The sequence below is a fragment of the Uloborus diversus genome, chromosome 6, assembly GCF_026930045.1.
Source record: "Uloborus diversus isolate 005 chromosome 6, Udiv.v.3.1, whole genome shotgun sequence".
In the NCBI taxonomy this organism is placed as follows: Eukaryota; Metazoa; Arthropoda; class Arachnida; order Araneae; family Uloboridae; genus Uloborus; species Uloborus diversus.
In genome coordinates this window covers 59,412,480-59,429,721 of record NC_072736.1, presented here as the reverse complement: position 1 = coordinate 59,429,721, position 17,242 = coordinate 59,412,480, and the positions used below count along the sequence as shown (strand labels likewise).

The following is a 17,242-nucleotide window of genomic DNA, read 5'->3' as shown; positions in this document are numbered from 1 at the left end:
CGAAAAAGCAATCTGGTCAGGGTCTGATTACTGAACATGCCACCTAGGCCATGGTCTCCCTAGGGCCCCCAAATGGCTGAAATTAATTTAGTCTATGGCTAAAATTGTTTAATCCAACGGCCAAATTTATATAAAGTTTAAATACTAGGGGCCATGAAAAAAGTATTTGGCAAAGGGGCCCATCGATATCTTAATCGGCCCTGCATCTTGTGCTGAATTTAGGAGGACAGCTAAAGCGCGCATGGAAAAAAATATCATCAGTCCTCATCTTAATTATCATCTTGGTTAAATGTTTAAGACGTTTGGTAAGAGATTGTTTAATTTAAAAACTTCGCACTATAATTATTGAGATTCAATTCAAAATTCTGAAGGCTGACAATATTTTCTTCAGATAAAATTGGTTTTTTAGAGAAAAATTGGGCTAAATTGAGATATTTTCTGCTCAGTATGAATATAGTTTGCCACCCATAATATTTAAAATTTCTTCAAACATCAACGTCAATAAACTTAAAATACACCACCAGCTCAGTTATTCCCTCCGAGGACTGCAGTTTCGTGCTTTTTAGCACACATCAGCCCGGAATAGGAATCACATGAGCTGGAGGCGAAAAACCTCTTAAGAGAGCCTTAGCCCTGGCTTAGGGCGGTAACTTACTACAAAATCAACGTCAATAGGTGGGAAATCAGCCAGTTTTCACAGCTCTCAAACTTGAATTTCGTTTCGGTACTTTTGATGTATATTTAACATCAAAACATTAAATGGAAGTAACTTGGAAAAAAGGATGCAGAAAAAATGTAACATACATAATAATAATATTTTTAAAATGCGTTTTTTTTCCTGAAAAAAAAAGAAAGGAAACTGCTGCCACAGATACGTGTTTCCGTGTTGCAAGGAACTCTTTTTTCAAAAGCTGATTCCTTTATACGGAGAAATGACCCTGCTCTTGTAGCTTGTAGCCCCCAAAATATGTGTTTTTTAAACAAGTTTTGCGGTATGCTAAAGACAAAATGTTTTCCTATTATTATAAAATGCAGGAATTCTTGTGCAGCAATTTTTGGTGCCTCCCCCTCCTCCCCGCTCCCATTTTTTTTCTTTCACTCTTTTATCAGTTCTATGGAAACATGAAGTTCATGCAATTTCAGGAACAATACGCATTTGTTTTTGTGGAGTAACGAAAGTTACTCGTACATTATAAAATAAGTATTGAAAATTAAATTTAAATGTATTTTATGTAAATTTTACGCTTGATTCATGTGTAACTGCATCATCTGCGCAATGGTGTGCTCTATTTATATTTGAGAGATAAAATATAGATTAAAATGCTAGGGGTCTGCCGCCATCTGCTCGCTAACGTTCACCTATCCCCTATTATTGCTTTGAAATCTTATTTGGCTCTCGAAGATTTAAATTGTCTGTTAGGAAGAATTAGATTAAAATACGCGTTACGGTTAAAGCAAAATGAAATTCCCGCTCCTCCCTCTTGTGAAAAATAGAATTTAAGTTAAGAGCTCATTATAATTACTAACAACTTAATAGCTCATTATAATTGTAACAATAATAAAATCCCGCTCTTACACAACGAAAAAAAGAACTTGATAAAAATATGCATATAAAATTTATTTGAAAACAAAAGCGCTTCAAAGAACAACCCTACTCCGGGGTTTAAACTAAATTGCACAAACTTTCTCAGCTATAGGGGCTAAAGGGTTCCTGAGCAGTTTTGTACGTTTGAAACACCGTTTTCAAATTCATCTTCTCCAATAACATTTCCCGCAATAGCTCCGGGCTTGAATTGAGTTTAGCCAATGACATCCACATCCGATGAAATAGAAACTCCTATATTTATTCATTTACTGTTCTAATTAAATGAGAAAATTGGATCAAGTTTCACCTGATACAGAGAAAAATCTTTTTTAGACTGACATAAAAAAAGGGGGGTTGCGGGGCTGTGAATAACATAAAAGGGCTGTGAGAAATCTTTCATCCCCTTAAAAATATGCATGGGAAGTTTTAGATTAAGAAATGAATTTCAAAAAAGAAAAAGAAAAGAAAAAATACCCTTAATTCGGAAAAAAAAATACTCCGAGGTACAAACCAAAGGGGTCTGAAGTAATTGTGTCCGAAATGTCAAAGATGAGGTGGTTATGGGGGTCTCCTGGGCGTGGGACAGCCACAACCCAATTTTTTTCACGTTATGTTTTTAAAAATACGTATCGAGAGTTTTTGGAGAATTTTTCAGAATTTAAATCTTAGTATTTTTTATAAAACAGTTAAAAATCCACCTTTTGTTTTACCATTGAGATGGGTATCACCCGGGATGAGTCCCCCCCCCCTCCCGTCGTAGTGACGCTATTGATAATTATGTATGTATGTGGGCGTGTTTTCAGTGGATTTTCTGTGTAATATATATTGAAAGGTCTGATGATGACATTATCAAAGAATTTTTTTTTCAAGGGGGGGGGGGGGGGCGCCAAAGCGAGGTCTTGCTCCTGTTCGAAAATGACCTAGATACGTCCCTGTCAGTGTGTTTAGTGATTATTACCAGGGAGCCACACGAATAGTGCAATGCGGAGTAAAGTTGAAAGTTTATAACAATTAGGGTTTCCAATCACGAATCCCGCAGGACATTTAGCGGGATTGATCCCTCGGGATTTCGCTCTCAATCCGGCGGGATCCCCAATCCCGTGAATTCTTTTTTCTCCATTCAAGTGTTTTTTAGCTTTTGCCGCTCATAAAACGACTGTTTTCACCAGAATTATCTGAAGTTTGAATCTTCTTCCTCATATATTTGCAAGAAGAGCAAAAACTGAGTCTCATATGACCAACGATGGATTTATCATTTAAAAACAAAATAAAAATAGAGTATATTTTTCTGAGAATGAAATGAATTCCTATTCGAGGTTTCGGTTTTCATACATTCAGCAATTGAGAAAATGAGGCAAACTTATAAGCATTTTTGAAAACCATCACTAAAATTAAAATTCCAGTAAACTACATTTCAGAAAAAATGGAGAAATTGTATTATATATTCGAAAACCTGCTGGAGAAGCCTGAAAGCAATGTTGGAGCATAGGTAAGCTTTTGTAATGCACTCAAAACCTTTAAGTTACAAAAAGTGCACTCCAAAGAAGAAAGCAATGAAAAATCTGACAGTATTTATGTTTTCGGCACGACTTTGAAAGGAGCGACAGAAATTTGTATGAAACACAGGATGACTCGCATGACAGTAAGCTGCTCGAGTACGTTAAGCTGCTCGAGTTCTTGATATCGTCTTTTAAGTGAGAGGCCAAATTGGCGAAGTTATTCAAACATTTTTACTGAGAATGCGACTTGGTGAAATGATGAAATCATGCAGTATTCATCCCTTGATGTAATGAATCAAACTCACTGATACAACGACAAACGTTAATGAAGCAACAGAAGTATTATCAATACAAATTAAATTGGATACAGCAAAACACATATCCTACAGACATCGTTTTTGTCCGAAATTTGCTGTTCTTGAGCAAAAACTCAGCATAAGAAAAGAAAAATCTATTTCAGAAGATGATGAAGTAATGCGGTTCTTTTTCAGAATATCCAATTATTTAATTTAAGAAAAATCAATTGTGGTAGAGCTACAGCACGTGTTTTCATCTAGCACATTATTTTCAGAGCAAAAATCATTCAGGGTGGTTCTCGAAAAAATGTCCCGTGCATAACGCTAAGTTTTTTTTTTATTTTATTCAAGTAACTATTAATTAAATATAAGACTAACAGTTACGCTTTTATAGTATATTGAAGCATGTATTATTCCCAACAGCATTATTTATTGAAGGCTTTGGTTAGCTGGAAAAAATAAAAAACTTAGCGTTACGCACGGGACATCTTTTCGAGAATCGCCCTTTACCATCCCATACGAGCGGCACACTTTTGCTTACCAAACAATGATTGTTAATTAGGATCTGACTTTGTAGTGCTTTACAATTGTTGTACGGAATTCAAGAAGACTATTAATTCATGCAATAAAAGCAGTCTCTCTTAAATAGCAGAACTTTTTCTACTTGACATAAAATTTTAATTTTTAGAAGAATTAAGTCAATCTCGCGGGATCCCGCGGGATTGGCTCCCTACAATCCCGAAATCCCGTGGGACTGAATTCGGTGCGGGATTGGAAACCAAAAAAAAAATGTTGTAGGCAGTGAAGATTTTGTTTTTTAATTTCCGAATACTTCGCTTTCCTTATAAAACAGTGGAGCTGTTTCCTTCAATCAAAAGTAATACTTTTAATCACTGAATTTGATAGAATAAGCAAAAAAAAAAAAAAACATGGAGCGAGAAAAAAACTTTTCTTTTCCCAGCGTTTATTTATTTATTTATTTTCAATGTCCGATTTTGGAAATCAGGCGTGATCTTATGACGTCACAAGTGATGTACTTTGGCGCGCTGAGTGCTTCCGCTTGCTGTCTACCGCGTTTCCACAATATGATAATTAAGAAGCGAATTAAATATTGCGCTCTACGCTTGCTATCAACTATATCGTTGCCATTACATGTGGGTAAAAAAGCGAATTAAATCTTGTGCTCTGCGTTAATGACATCATTGAATGGCATTTCTTCACTTGTGAAGTCACGTGCAGAAGCGTAAAAAATAAAACTGAATCTGTGCACCGATTAAAATAATTGTTAAAAAATATTAAACTTTGTCAAATTACTTAAAAAATGGTTAAAGCCTACGTTTTTCAGCATGCTCTTTCACAAAAAAATACTTTTAAAATTTCAGAAACAACCCAATTTTGAAATATTAAACATCAAGTTTTCCTGTTTCGACGAAAATATCCATTTAAATTGTTCTATGCCACTGAGACTTTTTTATTTTTTCAATTTTACTTTAGGGAGACCTATTTGAAGGTCAAAACATTCGCAAATTAGAGATCAACCACTGCGACGTGGAAGCATTGACGGACGGAGGAAAACCGGCCTTTTCTGGACTGGAAAACAGCCTGGAGGTTTGTATATACACTTCTTGCCATTATTTCAGCTAATATTCGAGCGTATACTGCATTGCATATATATATATATATATATATATATATATATATATATATATAGAGAGAGAGAGAGAGAGAGAGAGAGAGAGAGAGAGATTTTAAACAAACGAAAAATTAATATAGACAAGGCGCAAAACTGCAGCACTTAAAACTATATCAAATATTTCGGATGCAAACGACAAAATGAACAACATTATTACTTAGTATGTTGTGGCCATCACGAAACTTTCTTCTATATTTTTCCTTTTCTGATCTCTCCCCATGCTTGACGAGGAAGCAATATTCCTAACAAAAACAAAATTACACATGCAAAAACTTGACGACCATCCCAATGTCTGAATTGTTGTAAAAACAAAACAAAGAGCGAAAATTGAAAGTTATTTTAAAAGCCTTGCTTGAATTAATTACAAATATTTTATTTGTTAACAAACATAAGATGGCAACAGTTAAAAATTTCAAATCATTGAGATAATATTTCCGATCATTTCCATACAATTAAAATCACGAGAAATACGCAGACGATAATCTATTACGATTTATCTTTCTTATTGTTGCATTAATAAAGCTATTTTTATTCGCAAAAAAAAAAAAAAAAAATTCAACACCTCTTTGAGCGATTGGAGTCAAAATTGAACCAAAGCCTGTTTACGTATGGATTCACATATATTCCAAATTTCAACCAGAACGAAGCATTACTTCTTGAGATAGGGCACTCACAATGGAAAAAATGAACGGGCGATTGCGCTACCCCCTTTTTAGCTGTTGACACCAAAATAAAATCAGCTTTTATACCCACTAAGGGCTACTTGTCAAAAAATTTTTGTTTTAATCCGTTTGTTATTTCTTGAGATACAGCAGTCACAATTGACGACAAAAAACGTTCTATAACTCAACCCCCGTTTGAGCTATTGACACCAAAATTGAATCAGCATCTGCTGCTGTTAGGGGCAACATGTGGACCAAATTTTGTTTGATTCCGCCAGTTACTTCCTGAGGAATAGCAAGCACGCGTAACTCAAAAAACGTCCCATTGTTCCACCCCCCTTGTAGGAATTCGCGCCAAAAACCAATGGGCACAAGTTCACATAAGGGCACATATGTGTACCAAATTTCGTTCAATTTCATGCGGTATTTTTTGCTGTAGAGCGGCCACAAAAAACTGGTCACACACAGACGTGACACACATACACACATACACACACACACACACATACACACAGACAGACAGACATTTTCCAAAAAATAGTCGAAATGAACTCAGCACACCTCAAAACGTTCGAATCTGTCAAAATTCGAAATTCGAAAATTTGCACGAATCCAATTCGCAACTCCAACGAACTATAGGGGGCACTGAAGTCACTGTCTAATGGCGGAATTGAAAACTACAACAAACGCACATGGTAACGAAGAAAATGCTAAAAGTGTTGTGATTTTTGTTCGTACGTATGATTTTTTCGCTTTATTCTTTTAAAATTAATTTTCAAAGTCTTGTGGATATTCTGGCCCACGTAGAAAGAAATGAGAATTCAAGAAGCATTACTAAACGTCAAAGATTCATGCAAACTACGTAGTTCGTAGTTCTAAGCAGCTATTTCCACGATGTTGAATTCGATATTTATCAATTCTTGATAAAACTAAATAATAATTGTGGCCTGACAAGAATAACAATTAATGCTAGAAAATTCAATGTGACATTACAAATTGTTATCGAAAGAAGATGATACTTTTTTGCCTTGCTTGGCTAGCGCTTATTTTTTTTTTTCCATTTGTAGTTGAGTTATTTCTCTCGAATTCCCGAATCGGTTCATTTAAAAATTTTCTGTTTCGATTTTTCTAATTTCTGAGTTACGATTTAATTGTGTCATGTTATGCAAATCATCAACAAAATTCTCACGGATATATGGTGGTAGTTTTCTTTTCAGTTGATTGACCATTATTTCCTTTCACTTATCGAATTCTGTAATCTTACTACCATTTTATTCCACTTATGATAAAAATTAAAAATGGTTTAACTAAAAACGCGAAATCTCGCCAAGGCTACTTTGCTCGCACAATACTAAAAATTAATAACCCTAAACAAATTTGGCGAAACCTTTCAGCTGAGAATAAAAGGAATAAAGTAAATTCTTTCTCGGTTATTCATTTTGTTCTACGATAATATATTCAAGAAAATATTTTGCATACTGTCCATTCCAACTAAATGCTGCTGTAAAATATGGTAAGTTTAATTAATTTAAGATTAAAAAAAACCCCATATTCTTACAAATTCATACAAAACAATAAAAAAATTTACCTGGTATAACGTTATCCAATTTTGTTAATCCAGAGTTTTCTTGTTTACGCTTCCACCATTTAATACTTTTGAGAAGCTTAGAAGCTTTCGAAATTATTTTGAGAAGCTCGAGAATACTACTAAGGGACGAATTAATTTCTGTTGTTGAAGGCGTTCTTAGACATGTTGAATGCGTTACTCAGAACAAACTGACCGCGTTTACGTCAACAGACACACGTGATGCGCAACGTGGCAATGTTTTAGGTGCAGACGCAGTTTTATAAATCACCGCAAGGTAGCGTATTCGAGCGCTGGAGTTCCGAATACTTTCTTCTATATATTAGATATAGAAGAAAGTAAAAATGAACAAAAACTAGTATGTTGTGGCCATCACGAAACTTTCTTCTATATTTTTCTTTTTTTTTTTTTTTTTCTGATCCCTCCCCATGCTTGACGAGGAAGCAATATTCCCAACAAAAACAAAATGACACATGCAAAAACTTGACGACTATCCCAATGTCTGAATTATTGCAAAAGCAAAGCAAAGAGCGAAAATTGAAAGTTATTTTAAAAGCCTTGCTTGAATGAATTACAAATATTTTATTTGTTAACAAACATAAGATGGCAACAGTTCAAAATTTTAAATCATTGAGATAATATTTCCTATCATTTCCATACAATTAAAATCACGAGAAATACGCAGACGACAATCTATTACGATTTATCTTTCTTATTGTTGCATTAATAAAAATATTTTTATTCGCAAAAAAAAAAAATCAACACCTCTTGAAGCGATCGGCGTCAAAATTAAACCAGAGCCTGTTTACATATGGATTCACATATATTCCAAATTTCAACCAGAACGTAGCATTACTTCTTGAGATAGGGCACTCAAAATGGAAAAAAAGAACGAGTATTTGCGCTACCCCCCTTTTTAGCTGTTGACACAAAAATAAAATCAGTTCTTATACCCACTAAGGGCTACTTGCCGATAAATTTTTCTTTCATTCCGTTCATTATTTCTTGAGATACAGCAGTCACAATTGACGACAAAAAACGTTCTACAGCTCAACCCCCGTTTGAGTTATTGACACCGAAATTGAATCAGCACCTGTTCCTGTTAATACCAACATATGGACCAAATTTTGTTTGATTCCGCCAGTAACTTCCTGAGGAATAGCAAGCACGCGTAACTCGAAAAACGTCCCATTGCTCCACCCCCCTTGGAAGAATTCGCGCCAAAAACTAATGGGCACAAGTTCACATAGGGGCACATATGTGTACTAAATTTCGTTCGATTTCATGCGGTAGTTTTTGTTGTAGAGCGGCCACAAAAAACTGGTCACACACAGACGTGACACACATACATACACACACACACACACACACACATACATACATACACACACACACAGACAGACAGACATTTTCCAAAAATGGTCGAAATGGACGCAGCACACCTCAAAACGTTCGAATCCGTCAAAATTCGAAATTCGAAAATTTGCACGAATCCAATACTTTCTTCTATATATTAGATATAGAAGAAAGTAACAAGAACAACAATATAAGCAATTGATCTGCTTCTTCGTCAGTGGGTGGGAGCAGCATACCCTAACCGAGCCTCACAGGTTTCGGAACGCGTCGCGAGTCAGCAAGTAAACCATATAATATACATAATCAAACAACGTATGCAAAAGATACAAAAATTCATTAATTCAATTTACGCTAATTGTCGTTATATATATATATATATATATATATATATATATATATATTTATTAGGGTGGTCCTTATTTATATGGGAAATTTTTATTTTTGGAATTCAACAAATGACGTCCCCTTTTTTTGTGACACTATAATAAAAAGTAACGTGTGCAAAATTTGAAATCGATCGGTCAATAATAACACGTGCTCTTAGGCCGTTGAATTTTAACACTTTTGATAATTTTCTCACAAATCTTCGAGTTTTTACTTCAGACCCAGTACATCGTTTCTCCTAGGTTTGCAAAATATTTTTACAGTGAGGTAGCATTAAAATTGATCTTTTTAATTACTTTATATCATCTAAAGATTTTAGGTTGAATAAGAATGAAATAATGCTTTAGAAACTTTCCTTAATCGTGCGCTTTTCTCAATGTATCTCGATAGTGTGTATTTTTTTCCGATAGTCTTGGACGGTCTGTAAAATAAATTGCTTTGTGACTCATATTTGGTAAATTAGTTGCGAAATTCTTCGATTAATTGTGCTCCTCTTTCAGTTGTATCATTCACAATTTTCTGTATTTTAACAATCTCTCTTCCCTTTAAATAGCTTAAAAATTTTGCCGTGAATCAGGATCAAATAGGAAAAAATCTTTTAGTATTTGTAACTTATCCCCAAACAGTTTTATTGACTCGTAATTGATTAGAAGAGGAAGATCTTTGCTAAGAAAGTATTCCAAATCATCTACTGTTATCTGAAATTTGTTAAACAGTCATCAGACACGTCTTCTTATCACAAGCATTTTTTGGACTAGTCTTTTCCTATCTTCAAAGTTAATTCCTTCATCCAATACGGACAAAGCTACTAGTTTATACCCTAAATACCATAAGTGATTTATGAATTTTCCAATCACTGCTTTTGCTGCAAGTTTGTCGTCATTTTGTACGCTGCTAGTTTTTCAGACATATTATATTATTCAAAGGAGCCTCGATTGGGTGGCTGTGAAAACCATATCTTCATACAGCATTTAATTGTAAAACAGCTTTGTAAAACAGCATTGAAGGGCTTTCTTTTCATGTAAGGACAATTTAAATAGTTTCCTAAATATAAAAATTTTCAAACAAAAATTCATTTTGCCACCCATGTGGCTCAGCGATAAGCTCCAAGTTGCCGAAAACATATCCCTGTAGGAGGAAATTCACCAGGAAATATTACAAGTTATGAGAATTCTCTGTAATCTTTCTCATTTCTGCTTTTTACGAACAATAATATGTCATCAATTGGTATTTGTACTTGATTGAAATGTTATAAGTTCTGAATGATGGACATATTTTCACAAAATTTTAAAGCGCTTAAATAATTGAATATCTGAATATCTGATCTAGAACTAAAGTGCATGATGATGGTAATCCAAATGTAATACATCACCGTTCAGTTTTTGCTCTAAAAAATTGCATGCACAATTTATACGGTTGGTATTGCAAGTCGTTGTATCAAACACTACAGCTAGAGTAGTTAGCAATAATCCTGTCACGGTAATCCTGTCGGCGTTCTTTTTCCAGTTACATCTGGATGTAGCTTTGTATCCCAGTGAATAACTACAAAATCTAAATTTAAATTCATGAAACTTAATTTTACCTCTCGAAGATTTTCTTTTGCTCTCTTAAGGAATGTACGATTGATCACTAGGTCATTTGGATTTAAATTTACTGCATCTACATAGACTGTAAATAAATGAACAGCATCTTTATCCCTAATATGGCATTAACAGTGATGAAAGCCGAGCAGATATAAGTAGTTGCCAAGCTTTTTTGCATTGTGGTAAACCAGCTGTAGAAAACAAAAGTTCAACAGGTTAGGATAAATACCCATTTCGGTTTCCAAATCTTGTGAATCGCAAGAACTTGATGATAATAAAGGACTATGTACTGAAATAGAAGAAAATTAATTTAAAGTATAGATTTCTACATTGTTCCGATCTGGATATTTTTTTATTTATATTTTAGCAATGGAAAATACAGTATATTTTTATGTTAGCAGTAATCGAGGATTTTTCGAAATTTATATTTTAAAAATTAAAAATTGCATAAGCATTTAGGTATGTTTATAACTAAAGAACATCGAATTAAAATATAATTGCAATTACTTATATTTATAGCATTGAAACCTTGCGACTCTATTTGACACACTTATTACATATACAGGGAATTTTGTAAATCAACACCCCCAAAGCCTGGAGGAGGCAATTAGTTGTTGTCAAGGATCGTTCATTAGTGGCCTAGGTCATTCATTAATGGACTATAGAATCCCTTGTGTCCATCTTAATGGGAAGAAACGTTCCCCTGTCGCTGGGTTGGAACAAGCGCATAAAAGCGGTACGCTTGACCCAATGCCATTGGTGTACATTTTATTCTCTGTAACATGTTAAATTTTACAGAATGAAAGTAAGAGAATGGTCGATCTGGAAGTAGCAGCACCTATTGAGGTTCAAAATTACTTTAAATATAAAACGTTAGAATATTTTTTACATAAAAATGAGAACATACGCAATTTTTTCTTCGAAACTCAAAAAAGGGGGCCCTAGGGGCACGTGTTAATATTCATGGATTGACTTTAAATTTTGCAAGGATCATTTATTTGTACAATGGAACAAATTGAGGGCGCGTCGCGGGGGAACAAATTGAGGGGGCGTCGTATATATATATGTATAGTATATGAATTCAAAGTACATTTAAAACATTGAACAGTATTCCTGATTTTCTAACACTCAAAATTCCCTTATGGCTCTATTTTGATTTGCCATTAGAAAGTTCTATAATAGTAAATGTCTCATACTGGTTTTTTTTTTTTCCTTTACAGGAACTAGAAATCATTTCCAGTCTGGAAAGTGCATCCTCGCTGCAATTGAGCCATTTACGGAGGCTTACAGAATTAGACTTGTCCTACAACCAACTGGACGAATTGAAAGCAAATTGTTTCCCCTCTTCCTTAGAGTACTTGATTGTTTCTAACAATGGAATCAAGAACTTAGATGATCGCGTGTTTGCTAATCTAGACAATTTGCGCACCCTATGGTTGGATGGAAACGTGCTTAAGACATACGAACGGGCCTGGTTGCCTGAAACCCTTAATGAGTTGCATGATCTAGAGCTCGAGTGAGTACCATGACTCTTGTCCAGTGAGCTATGAAGGTAAACTAAGCTGAACACATCAGCGAGCCGTTTTATTTAAAGTCCTGAACAAGGCCGTCCGAGGGGGGGGGGGGGGCAAGCTGGGCAATCGCCCTGATCGCCACTAAATGAGGGGGCGCCGCAAGGCGCCCCCTCATTTCGTGGATAATATATCGTATCATTTCTTGGATAACATAAGGGGCGCCTTGCAGCACCCCTCATTTTGTGTACCATAGATACACAAAATAGAGAATCATTGAAATGATTCTCTATTTTTTCCTAGATCCCGCGAATTCCTCCCTCTGTCTGGAAAACATTCGTTTCCTTTGTATCATTGAAGCAGATACAATTTCTGAGAATATAACTGTTTAAAATCAAACAAAAGGCACTTCTCCTTTGTGTAGTTCCCACAAAAACTTGCTTGAATTCTTTCCCCTGCGTGTAGTGACGTATATATATATATATATATATATATATATATATATATATATATATATATATATATATATATATATATATATATATATATATATATATATATATATATATATATATATATATATATATATATATATATATATATATATATATATATATATATACATATATAAAACAAGAGATACAATTTAAGACAAATTTAAAATAGAAATTCAAAGAAATTGAAAAATCAACGACATTTAAAAAACTGAAAGAATAAATACAAAAGTGTACCGCAATGCAAGCGCAAAGCTGCTAGAAACAAAAACAGTACAAACATATTCACACAAACAGTCAAAATACAAATGAAAAAAGCAAATGACAAAAGCGATAACATCGAAATGGAAAATGAAAAAGGTGAACCCAGGACCAACACTTTATCAAGGGGGGGATTGGTCCTTAAGTTCACAAGGCCCTTTCTGTCTAGCAAGAGGGAAGGTCCAATAGCTTGCTAACCTCCCCGAGAGTCTTAGAAGAGAAAGGAATCAGAGAACATACCTTAAGATAAAAGAGCACAAGAAAGTTCCGGAGTGCATCCAAACGGAACCGAGAGCCTTAGAAGAGAAAGGAATCAGAGAACATACCTTAAGATAAAAGAGCACAAGAAAGTTCCGGAGTGCATCCAAACGGAAAGTGCATCCGTTTAGATGCGCTCCGGAACTTTCTTGTGCTCTTTTATCTTAAGGTATGTTCTCTGATTCCTTTCTCTTCTAAGGCTCTCGGGGAGGTTAGCAAGCTATTGGGACCTTCCCTCTTGCTAGACAGAAAGGGCCTTGTGAACTTTAGGACCAATCCCCCCCTTGATAAAGTGTTGGTCCTGGGTTCACCTTTTTCATTTTCCATTTTGATGTTCTCGCTTTTTTCATTTGCTTTTGGCATTTGTATTTTGACTGTTTGTGTGAATATATATATATATATATATATATATATATATATATATATATATATATATATATATACCCTTCGTCTCCAAAATGAAAATTACTTCTCTTGTGTAAATGATATTGCCTTTCTAGTCAGCATTGTAACTGTTTAATTAAAAAAAAAATAATAATATTTTTTTTTTCAAACGAGCCCCTTTAGGATGATTTGCCCAAAGCTTCTCTCTAGCTGATATTACTTGTCTCGATTGCGACAGCTAATGTATCAGTACTGTTAGACTGCAGCTAAAGTCGCAAATTTTGTGTCAAACCTGATTGGTAAATTTGTACAAAGGTATGAAATTGCACAGCCTGCGAGCAAAAAAAAAAATCTACAAACACAGTTTCAGCTATACATTCTAGATGTAGATTAGAATAGATTTTACATATGCCATTGACATCTGTTAGTACTTTTGAGTAAAATGGGAAAAATATCAGAGAGAACTCAAAAAAAAAAAAAAAAAGATCTGTGACCCACTTCCCCCAATTAACTCTAATTTGAATTCCGAAACTTTGAATTCAAATTATGTTTTTCGCAATCACGAGTTGCGACAAGACCCTACTGATTAGAGTTATTGTTTCTAGAAATGGCTCCCCCCCCCCCAAGCATGTCCCTCCTCCTGGATGGTTAGGTGTGTATAGTTTTGTGTGCGTAAGCTTACGTGCGTGCACGTAGGCGTGTGTATGTGTGTAAAGACGTGCGCACGTAGGGGAGTGTGTATGAGCATGCTTGTGTAGGACATGGACGCCACCGCCCAGCAAAAGTGGATTCCGGTGGACAGTGCTCTGGACTAGCCGCGCCGCCGCCGGTGGACGGTGGTGCTGCAGCCCTGGTCCAAGCTGAAAAAGGAACCACAACGTCAAGGACCGTCAAATGAGAACAATAAGCAATCGTGATTGCTCAAAAAAAATTTTTGTAGTTAAATTACGACTACCAAAAAATGCAGATCTTGACAACAAAACAACAATTAGTACTGATACCTTGCATTATTATTCATGCAAAAATGATGTTAACGTGTTTTCTTTCATGGCAGCAATAACCATCTGACTAGTCTACCTCAAGATGCCTTCTCAAACATGCCTTCACTCAGGACTGTGTCTCTTCGGACGAATGGTATTAGAACAATGGAACAAGGAACTTGGGAAGGAGTGTTTCAGCAATTGAGTATAATCTCCATGGAAGGTATTATTTCCCTTAACTCCTTTGAACGAAGTACTAACATTTCTTGGCAATGAAGTATCTTTAATTAACAATGAACACTTTCCATCTCTGCGAAGTTACTGATTTATAATTGGACTGCTTAACAATCTCCATTTATTGTCCCTCACTGTCCTCCATTTCAAAGGGTACCAACGTTTACTCGCAGTTACCTGTTAAAAATACAGAAGGGTGGTAAATGTAATTTTCCTTTGTTGTATAAAATCCATTTGGGTCAAACTCCATTATTTATCATCATGCATTTCAATATTCTAACAGAAAGAAGAAGGACCTGCTTGCTTTATTAGTACAGTAGAAATAGCGTTAGGGGTCAAACAAATTGCAACAGAAATGATTCTTGTGGGAAATGGTAGGTAACATGCTCCTCATGAACATACATCCGTACTGTTGGACAAATATGTTTTTTGGCCGCCATTTTGAAAACTCATTAAAAAAAAAATGTAAATTTAAAAAATATCATTTGAAGGATCAAATAATAGAAAATTTCCCGCTAAAAAGGAATAAAATATGAGATATTAAAAGAGAAGTGAACATACTAAAAATATTCACCCGTACTATCGCAATAAATGGTCTTTTAGCTGCCATCTTGAAAAGTCATAAAAGAAATTTAAAAAATAAAAAAAATCATGTGTGGTATCAAATGAAAGGAAATTTCAAGATGAAAAGGAATATAGAAAGAGATGTTAAAGAGAAGTGAACATAGTAAAAATGTACACCCATGCCACTGCGAAAAAGTGATTTTTTTTTTTTTTTTTGGTCGCCATCTTGAAAAATCATGAAACATTTCATAAACTGAAAAAACAAAAAGAAAAAAAAATCATGGATGGTGTCAAACAAAAGTAAATTTCACACTGAATAAGGATATTAATCAGATTTTTGAAGCGATGTGTTTTTTAAGAGGAAATATGTAGAAAGTGGTAAAGCAATTACAACCTGCTTACATGAACTTGTGTTCGCACCTCAAGTGCTAATGCAATTCTTCGTAGACCATAATACATTTTGCTATTCTTTCAAGTGGTTTATGCAGTGGCCACACAGTGCACGGGCCGCCACCGTGGAGTGAGGGGGACCGGATCATGGGTGCATTCGCACCCCCCCCCCCCCTGATTTTTGAAAAAAAAAAAAATTTTTTTAAATATTTTTTTATATTTAAACTCTTTCTTAAAATGATTATTTGTGTTAAGTATATAAAATTAAATCCTTTTTAAATACAGGACAAACTACAAAATACTCAAACTTCTAAGTAAATCACAAAAGAAATGATGATTTATCATGATAAGAATCGAGTTTATTTAATCATGGGAAAAAAAGATATGTATCATAATTATGCGCATGATTGCCAGCAGGGTGGTGCACTTTAACCCCCTGACTTTCAAAAGTAAAATTTAATTCATGAGATAGGGAAAAGCTACAAAATATATCACGAAAATATTTAATCTCATATTTATATCCGGCGCTGCAGTATGCCTCCCTTGCAGAACCAGCAAGAAGCCTCAAAGGAGGTACTTTCATCCACTGGCTTTTCAAAATATATAAATAAATATTAAAAAGCAATATTAATCTAACATTTTTAATAGTAATATTACGTTTAATCTTTTAAATCTTTTAATAACTAATTATTTTGAATGAGTAAAATTAATTTTATTTTAAGCAAGGTCAACTTGCAAAAGTGCAAACATATTGTGATTAGAGAAATATGTAAAAATTGTAAATTAATTAACTTTCACAAAGATGAAAATACATCTCAGTACTCGCTTTAAATAAATGAAATAAAAATAGATAAGTTAAATTAAAAGAAAATTAAAAATAAATAAATTAAAAAACTTGTTTGAAAAAATCTTAACGATATACATACGGGTATACCCTGCTGCATATGAATCTGCCGTTACCCATGAGCCAGATTCAGAATTTTTACGCAGACAAAGAAAAAAAAAAGTCGAACTCTTTTTACTTTCTTCAAACTTTTGATAACTTGTCACATTTTCTTTAAAAGTGCAAGAGCAATACTTTAAAATAAGTAATAGTTTCTGTATAACAATGGTAAGACAATTTTGGGTAAATAATCTTGTAACGGTATATGCACAGACGTACATAGAACACAACGCACAACAGTGGCGCAACTAGAAAATAATTTTTAAAGGGAGAGAGGGGTGCACAATAGGGAAAAATCTCATCAATTTGACTGATTTGATTTGCTCATCAAATCTCTCAATTTTGAAACTTGTAGTTTTAAAAATGCAATTTTAGACGGTTTTTGGTGATGAGGAATTGAAGCCTTAGAACGCTGTGTTGTAGGTCGTATTTATTGACGTTAGGGTAAGTGATGGAGCTCCGGGACTCTTCTCGATCGTATTTTTTTTTTCTTCTGTTTTTTTTTTTTTTTTGGAAAAAAAAATAAATAAATAAATATAAATCAATTCCTCTTCCCTCCTCCAATTTTTCGAAATTACTG

The 17,242-nt window shown here is 34.4% G+C and overlaps 1 protein-coding gene across 1 annotated transcript in view; it reads left to right on the top strand.

Annotated features, from left to right (window-relative positions):
• LOC129224608 (protein artichoke-like) overlaps positions 1-17,242 on the top strand; it is an 89,963-nt gene that overhangs the window by 56,519 nt on the left and 16,202 nt on the right. The window contains exons 3-5 of the mRNA XM_054859093.1: positions 4,875-4,988; positions 11,864-12,159; positions 14,606-14,754. Of these exons, the coding sequence (XP_054715068.1) occupies positions 4,875-4,988; positions 11,864-12,159; positions 14,606-14,754 (559 nt within the window). The remainder of the gene's footprint in view (positions 1-4,874; positions 4,989-11,863; positions 12,160-14,605; positions 14,755-17,242) is intronic.